The sequence below is a fragment of the Piliocolobus tephrosceles genome, chromosome 8 (assembly GCF_002776525.5).
Source record: "Piliocolobus tephrosceles isolate RC106 chromosome 8, ASM277652v3, whole genome shotgun sequence".
In the NCBI taxonomy this organism is placed as follows: Eukaryota; Metazoa; Chordata; class Mammalia; order Primates; family Cercopithecidae; genus Piliocolobus; species Piliocolobus tephrosceles.
In genome coordinates, this window is record NC_045441.1 from 106450442 (window position 1) to 106459861 (window position 9420).

The window sequence follows — 9420 nt, forward strand, 5'->3', positions numbered from 1 at the left end:
TGAGTTTATCATATACACTTAGCTATAGGTAATAACAGCAAAGTCACTGCTATACTGGGTATTCATTTCTTCAATAGATTTCCACTTTACCTATTTGCCTATTTAAAATTTTGAGTTATCATCTAACAACCTGATAATCATATAATAAATATCACCAAAGACTATTTGTTTTCTAAATGCACTTTGGGGGATAATTCATTGTCTTATAATGAGAAAATATCAAAACTTTGTTTGAAGACAAAAATACTACCATGTGGAACAAATAGTCCATTTGGAGTTTTTATTGTCATTTAATGCCTTGTGCTTTATAGGTGCAAATTCATTCTGAAGCAATGCTTGTGGAACTTTTAATATACAGTTTCAATTCTGAATAGTTGACATTGAAATAGTTCAGCTGTGTTACAGTCTTCCCTCACAGGAGAAAAGCATTGCTTAAAGACAGGCCACCCACAAAATTTTGCAGAATGGAAAGATAATCTCCCAATTGTTTCAGTCTTATCAGATTTTGCTTATGAACGCCTTGACTTTGTAGCTATAAAGAAGGTATAAGATACATATGTGTGTGTGTGTGCACACGCACATCCAGTATCACACTCAAGTGAACAGAATATGTTTAAGTTTACATTTCAATGTATATGGGTGTTTTCTTAAAAATATGAAAGGTTGAAATATTTGATCAATGAATCCTGATAAATGATACAGTGTTAAATACAAATTTCATATACAATACTAAAAGATCAAGAAAGTCCTCTGCCATTGTCCACGTTTTATCTGTTTTTTAAAACCGTAGGGAAAACTATATACTCTCAGGGAAAAAATGAAGCTTTATTGCGAGAGAAATGAATGTAAGAAATAGCACTTTAAGTAGCGAAGAGATGTGAAGCATTGCAACCTCATAGCCTGCTAAGGAGCAACAGCTGTACCTAATTTCAACTTGATGTGCTTCAGATCTCATATTCATATAGGTATTTAATGATCCAAACATAATGGTCCTATATAGAATAATTACTTATATGAAGGAGCAAACTTATTCGCATTCCTTTTAAAATGATCCTTCAAGAGAAAAACTGCACTGGATCTTTGAACAATGAATAGTCCCATTCACCAATCCAAATGTTTGGGGTTAAATAGCTTATCTTTTAAGAGAGAATAGTAGTGCTGGGGTTACTTCTTCTTGACAGACTCTTTTTGTCTACCCTCTTCCCAGGACAGCCAGGACAATGACAAAAGGTAGAATGCCAAGCCAATCATTAAGTCATAATGGTAGACAGTTACAAGAAATATCAGAAACAAAAGGAAATAAGGTATTTTAGAGTTGGTATATTTTGAAAACAAAGATTCATTGCTTTGAGCTTGACTTTCCTCAACAGGAAGACTAGTAGAAGCAGAGCTCTCAGATTCCTTTTCACCCGAAGAGCATAGTGATTGCCCAGAGCTTACTAATCCTTTATTTTCACGCCTTGCTTCTTCCATATTCTCAAGAGGTTCACTGATTAAGATCATTGGCCCTAGAGATTTTTCCACACTACACTCTTCTGATTGGAAAATCTGGCCTATGCATCTTTCTTTTCTACTACCTGACATCACTATTCCTGAACTTTTGGAAACCTCTTCAGGTTTAGACTCAGGATAAGGGTGCTTCTCAATACCCTGGGTTTCTCTTGTTGAATTACAAATACTTTCTGATTTCATTGAAATAGGTTGGCTAGCCATGGTAGTAATTGCATTCTCTATAGCAATTGCCTGCTCATTAGTTGACACCGAAATTTCAGTATGTTTGGAAAAAGGAGAGCTATTCTGAGGAGCTCTATTGGTGTCTGAGTTAAAAGCAGAATGCACAGTGGCATCCAAGTCTGTCTTCTTTGATAATTCTTGAACTTGCCTATGATCTCTGTTTTCTGAAAATACTGTTTTGTCTGTTGGTAACATTCCCAACTGTAAATCCAGTTTTGAAGTTGCTTTTTGATATTCTGTAATGACCTGTGAGGATTCTTCCACGGATGTTATATTTTCAGTGCCACATTTCTCCTTGTCATGTGTTTTTCTATGATTGTACATAGACATGGTTTCTTCCTTCTCCATTTCATCTACATGTACATTACAAATACCCAAATGTGATTCCTTTTCAGAATCATTGTCATAGATTACACCTACTGTATCTCGTTGACAAAGGGTATAATGTGAATCATTATTTCTCCCTTCATGTGGATCAAACGCTGTTTCCTTTACCTCGATGGGCCTGTCACTTCGTGCTGTCTCTTGAGGTAGCTTAGCAATTACTGCTTTTTCTCTAGCAGACATGCTTTCTGGAGTACTTTCTGATGTTGTCTTAATTATATAGACTGTACCTGCTTCTGCTTTCTCAGTAATACCATGATCAGCTAGAGAAGACAGTTCACAGCACACTGTTTCTTGGCAGGTAAACAACTCTTCCATAGTAGCTTTCAAACTCCTCGTATTATCTCTTTTTTCCCACACATCTTCACAATCTCTTTGTTCTTTGATATGCTCTGTTAGATCTTTGATATGCTCTGTTATGTTTGTTTTATTCTCTCTTGCTTTTCCCTGACTTTCCAGAACATTCCAACTTTGTTTATGCTGTGTACTATTATCCTGATCTTCAGAATCAATCCCACCTGATTTTTCTTCAACTTGGAAAAGATAATCATTCCTCAAAACATTTCCAGTTCTTGGTGAACAAACTTGACCAGTTATCCCTTCTGAAGCGCTGCCTTCATTGGTCAAATGATGATGCTCTGGGGTTAACACAGCTTCTTCCCAACTTACATTTGTCCTTGGTGAATGAGACACGTCTGCTGTGATTGCCCAGGTGGGGATTGCAGTATTTTCACTCAGCAGAGCAGTCAGGTCTCTGTTACTAGCTCCAATCCCTTCCACACTTATTTTAGGGTTGTCCATCTTCCTTTCTTGGTCATGTAAGATTGTTTGGAAATTTTTTCTTTGTTTTTGTTTTTCATTAACGCCTAAATATATTCTTTGTTCTTCCTCATCCTTATCATTTCCATAATCTTCCTTAGAAGATCCTTCTTCTGTTGATTTGTCGAGATGTGCAGATATATCTGAATGGAAATCTCTTCTTAAACACCCCCAATCTTTTGTTTCAATTTTTTTAGCTCCTCCTTCATGTTTTTTATTAAGGTTTCCTGCCATTAGTTGATCTGAAGAGGGGCAAGGTATTTGCATTGTGCCATTGCCACGGGCTGGATTAGCATTATCATCCAGGACTTCTTTGCTGCCAGTGTGTAATTGCACTAGTTCATCACTACTAGTATCTCCCAATGATGGCTTGATTTCTCTCATATTTGAAGTAATTTCCTCTAAAGGTTGATGTGTACAGTCATTTCCTGAGGAATATTTTTCATTGCAGTAAAAATCTCCCTTTATGGAGCTTTCTGCCGATGAACTTGGAGACAGAGACCTTTGGAACAAGTCAGTGCGCATTTCACCATGGATTTGCTTCTTCTCTAAACCCTCTGCTGTATTTGGAAAATTGACTGGATCTGTTGAAAATGTATTCCTTTCATCTCTGGAAGCAGTACTTCTGTTTCTTATTAAGTGTTGATTTATCTTATGGGATAAAAACAACAAAGAAATAATGACCATAAGATCATTTTGAATATGCAGTGAATTAGATAGGTTTTACTAACTCGGCTAGTAATTATCTGGTAGATTTCTTTGACTGATTTCATTTGTGGATTTCATATAAACTCTGGAAGCCAGATGTTTTGGGGAGATCCTTGTAGGCTATGACTGGGGAATGAGATTAGTAAGAAAGGGGTCCAAATTAGTCACTCTCCTTCCCAGCTTCCAAATATCACATTGTATTATTCAACTATTCTTGCTTGTCATTGCACTTTCTCCTCACTTAGGCTATACACATTGATAGCTCCATGCTAATCAATTAGAGAGCAGCTTCCTGGGTGCCCCTTGCTGCATTTACACTTGCTGTAGGTGCCCCCATTACAGTTTCTCTTATTAATATGTTTTCTGCAAAGCCTCTGCAAACTATTAATAGCAAAACGTCACTCAAAGAAAAGTGAGGGAGTTAATGTCTCTGCAAATTCTGTTTTAATGACCCTCTGCCAACTGGTACTCAAATGTATTTGAGCTCTTCAGTGATGCCAACTGTCAGGATTTAACAGTGAGATGCCTGTGTTTTTTTCTCCTCCTCATAACTGACATTTGCATGATCTCAATAATTATATGCAAATCTTACGTTTTCCCCTTCTTCTCACATAAGGCTCATGTTACTTGTCAACTGCACAGCTGTCTTGTAAGCCAATGCCTGTGGGTTCCGCAGATTTGGTTGTATTTCCATCTATTATAGAGCTTCATTGTTTTATGCATTAACATCAGCATGGAGCAAATTAGCATCTAAATTACAGCTCCCTGTTCATTTATTGGATGTACAATCTCAGTAACTTCTAAACAAACTTTTATATTTGGGCCTGCTCATTGTAATGAGATGTATTGGTGAAGTACGTGATTTTTCAGGGCCCTTTCATTATATTCTGTGGTTCGAAAAAAATGGCGATGTTAACTTTCAGCTGGTGAGAATTCTCACAATGGGTGACAACTTTGTAGTTTCTTAAAGTTGGAGCAAAGTAAATTGCATACTTTAGTGATGCAGCTCCCATATCACTATAGAAAAGGTGGAATATGTGGGGAAATAGATGAGCTCTATTTCTTTCCTGTTTCAGCACTGACACTTGAAGAGGCAAATGTCATTTTAATCTTAGGTAATTATGAATCCATGTATTCCAATGATATGAGGTCCATCCAAATACAGTAAAGGATAAATTGCATTACGTGACTCATTTACTCCTATTTCTTCCTTTGTGATAAAAGTGCTATCTAAACCATCCCCCCAAAAAATTCCAAATAGATTGAATGCTCACCAAGTATGAAATTTATAACAAATTTAATACCAAATTGTATAGTACTGAATTTGTTTCCTGTTTTAAAATTATGGCACAGGCTATTTTCTTTTTACTTGGTAATTTAATACTCTACAATGATATAGAACTTGGAGATTCTCACAAGGATGGAATTTTAAAAAATGCTGTTACATGTGAGAATCATAGACTTATAGAGTTGGACAGGACACTAACAATCTTCTAGTCCAGCCCTCTCATTTTATAGATGAATTTATGCTAAGTATACACTTGTCACAAAGATTAGAAATGCACATCAGGATAGTGCTACCTCTCCTGTAATTCCTACAAACTATTACTCAGAGCCGCTGGTAAATAGATAAGAAATGAATGTCATTAATTTACCACTGCAGAGACCAGAAGCAACATACAGAAATCAAAGTGCCTTGTTGATCAAGCTAGAGATGCAAAGACAGAATAGGCTGTGCTTTCACATTTGCAAATTATATTAGTTGAAGCTATTGAAAGACAGGCATTGCAGCATCTTTGAAGCAGAAATGGATTCATCTTCTCTAATACCGTGGCAACCAGAACACTTACCATCAACTCTAATTCTTTTTCATTATGTTCATCATGTGCCCTGTTTACATCTTTTACATTTTGATTACTAGCTTCCAAATCTTCCTTGTCCTCATGAGAACAAACGATTGTCGGGATAGAGGTATCTGAAAAGTTAATATAATTGTGCCTATGTAAGATTGCTTCAATAGTAGACTTTAACAAAAGAGACAAATTTGGTTTTAAAATTAATGAAGAATATTACCTGTATTCTTTGGATTCTCAAAGTTATTTTCTTCTGATGTTACTGATGATTCTTCTTTACTGTTAAATTTAAAAGAAAATGTTATATGTTTTTCTGGGACTGCATCTTCTAAGTATTTTTATTCAGGGGGAAATTCAATCAGTAACAAGCCAAATAAACATTATATAACTTTCTTATTTTCCTATATTACTTGGCATTTTTTTTAAATAAAAATGATCTTTTGGAATGATGCAATAGTAAGTATTGGTTGTAGAAAAATTTAAAAATAATTCAAACCATGCCATATTTCTAAACAGAGTATGTTTCTCGTATTAAAACTTATATAACCAAAGTAAAAATACATGTAAATGTAGATTATTCTATCTTCAATGAATTTCATCTTTTCAAATGAGAATGTTTTTCTCATGGCTTAAAGCTAACGTTTTATGAACTGAAAGTCCATTTGTGGTCATGGAAATTGCTAACATTTCAATTAATTTTTTGTGTTCCATTTTACTCAAAATTCTTCCAGTTGGACTAACATTAACTCTGTCCAGAAAAGCAAAAACAAACAAACAAAAAAACAAAACAAAAAAAAAAACACCAAAAGTAAAAATAAGAAAGAAACAAGCAGAAAAACTGAAAGGTAGCTAAACTTACTCAGTTAAAAGACTTTATATATGTACTGCCACAGGCCAATTTTATAAGCAAGGCTTTGGATCATTTATATGCAAGCATACACTTTCCTTCTTTAAAATGATTTGGGTTACATTTCCTTTTCTAGCACACCCTGCATACTGATTGTAAAAGACAAAACCTTTTTGTTTCAAATGTAATCTATTTGTACTTGTATTTGTGGAGTCATTAGAATTTAGATTTGTCCATGAAACTCAGTAGGAAAAATGTTGGTTAAAAAAAGCCCACTTTGTATAGTTGTCACAAGTCAATTTATTAGAAATATTTGGCCCAGTATACACATTTTCTTGTACTGTCTCAACTGAATTTCCTTATGGTGACTGTTCTCAACAACTTTTCTGCAACAAAAGAAATCTGGAAAGTTGGCAGTGGCTGATGAATTTGTGTAATAAGAGTCTAGCCTTCATTGCATGAGCAATTCTGATCCAAATCCCAGGAAGGCCAATTTTATATTCACAAATCATGAGAAATTGAAAATTCTTCCATCCTGACCATGCAAGAAGATAATTAAGTTTTATATATTTTTATGATTCATAATTTTAACTTTACTAAAAACATTCGGTATCTTTAGTGGGCCGACTTATAGAACATAATGCTTCCATATAAATATAATTTTATTAGAAAAATATACTGCTTGCATAATTGATACTGACTTAATTTATAAAGCCATATTGCTTAATGAGGTCAAAAACTATGCCAAAGTTTATTTTTATGAAATCCAACAGCAGGCTGACACATCTTTCCTTCTCCATGTACATAATGTTTATGTGCTTAAAAATATATAAACCATTAAACAGCATTTATTTATTCCTGCTTAATCTCTAGTCCCACAAAAATACTGAAAGTGTTATTTGTAGAAGAAAAATAGTCAAAGATTGTTGGTTTTACCTAATCAAAATGCTATCTATCACTTCTCTAATTCAATTCTCTAAAACAGTTTAATTCTTAAAATAATGATCGAGTCAAAAGGACAGGAGCCTGCTTTAACTTATTTGGTGATAAAATAAGTATTCAAGTATGTATTCTTATGTTAATGTCTTAAAATGCAAATATAGAATGCAAATATAAAATGCAAATATAGAGATACAGGAGAAAAATTCAGGGACAAGTTCAAAGGAAAGTAGAAATAAATGCAATTTAAATATCATATCAAATATCTATAAACAAAAACAGAAAATGTGTAACATTTCTATGGCGAAAGTAATACAATTATATCAAAGAGTGTTAAAGAAAATCCTCAAAAAGTTGATAAACATACCATGTTCATAGATAGAAAATATTATGAAGATGTCAATTCTCTCACAAATTGATCTACAAATTTTATATTAACCAAAACATCATTTTTATAGAATTTGAAAATATTATTCTAAAAAGAAAAATAAAGGGCAAGTGATGGCTAAAATATTTCTCAGAAATAGCAGGGAGGAGGAATTTTATCAGATTAAGTATTTTTAATGAAGATTTACTTATTAAGATAGTGTTATATTGGTAGAGTCAGACAAACTAATAAGACAAGATTGAGAGCTTAGAACCTTGGTATATGACAAATGGTATATCCAGAACCTTGGTAAATGACAAACATAGTATGTCAGACAATAGGAAATATGGTACTTTTCAGTAAGTTGAGCCAGAGAAAATGGCTACCAGTTGGATTTAGATCTTAAATGTCAAAAACCTTGAAATTCTTAGTTGAAAATATATATGAATATCTTCTGGACCTAAGAGTAGGAAATATTTTCTTAAGAAAGAAGAAAAAAAAAGATTTAAAAAATTGGTCATTTTAACTGTAGTAAAATTTAAAATGTTTATCAAGAGACTATGCAGTAAAAATGAAGTTACAAAGTGGGAGAAGATGCTTTCATTACACAAAATCAACACAAATAAGCATCAAGAATAAGTAATGAACTCCTACAAATCAACAAGAAAGCACAAACAATTCACTGTGTGTAGGGCAGCAAGGGTGCAGACATATCAGAGAAGAGGAAACACATAGTCAATAAGTACATAATGGGATGGTCAGCATTGTTAGAGAATAAATGAAATCAAGACTGCAAAGAGTTATAATTTTATACTCATTTAATTCATAAAAAATTAAAAGTCTATTAATACCAAGAGTTGAAGATGACTGAAGCTGTAGGCTTTTTAAAATTTTTTTTGAGACATTTTCCTCCATCATCCAGACTAGAGTCCAGTGACGCAATCTTAGCTCACTACAACTTCCATCTCCCAGGTTCTTGTGCCTCAGCCTCCCAAGTAGCTGGGATTATAGGCACAGGCACGTGACACCACATCCTAATTTGTATTTTAGTAGAGATGAGGCTTTCACCATGTTGCCCAGCTAGCCTTGAACTACTAAGCTCAGGCAATCCACCTGTCTCAGCCTCCCAAAGTGCTAGGATTACAGACATGAGCCACCACACCTGACCCCCCAGGCTTTCTTATACATTGCTGGTGGGAGAATAAATAGGTAAAACCACTTTGAGAAACAATTTGACTGACATTATCTTCAAAATTCAACATTTATATAAATGATGACCACTACTTCCACTCCCAGGTGTATACCCAAGAGAAACTCTTGCATATACTACCTGAGGTATCTAAAGGAATGCTCATGGTGTCATTGTTAGCTGTATAAGTCTTGAACCAACCCAAATCAACAGAAGAATAGATACAAAACTATTAATATCACAAAAAGGAGTATGATACAGCACTCAAAATTAACACACCACAGAGACAAACAATATGGATAAATCTTAGCAATATAATTTTAAATGAACCATTCCAAAGTATAACAGAGGATATTATTTTTATTAAGCTAAAAATTACCTATATATGTAAATAAAATTACTTGTCCCTTGCTATATACAGTTATAATATAAATTATACAGTTATAGCTATATATACCTATATATAATATTTAATATATTTATATAAATTACAGAGTTATATATAAATATAATTTTAATTTATAATATATATGGCAAGGGACAAGTAATTTTATTTACATATGTGTAGTTTTTAGCTTAA

The 9420-nt window shown here is 33.7% G+C and overlaps 1 protein-coding gene across 1 annotated transcript in view; it reads right to left on the reverse strand.

Annotated features, from left to right (window-relative positions):
* Positions 1-268: 268 nt before the first annotated feature.
* The window catches only part of PPP1R3A (protein phosphatase 1 regulatory subunit 3A), a 36225-nt gene continuing 27073 nt past the window's right edge, over positions 269-9420 (reverse strand). Inside the window, exons 2-4 of the mRNA XM_023228244.2 lie at positions 5719-5777; positions 5496-5620; positions 269-3588 (exon numbers count right to left, since the gene is read on the reverse strand). Coding sequence (XP_023084012.2) covers positions 1165-3588; positions 5496-5620; positions 5719-5777 — 2608 coding nt within the window. The 3' untranslated portion in view covers positions 269-1164. The remainder of the gene's footprint in view (positions 3589-5495; positions 5621-5718; positions 5778-9420) is intronic.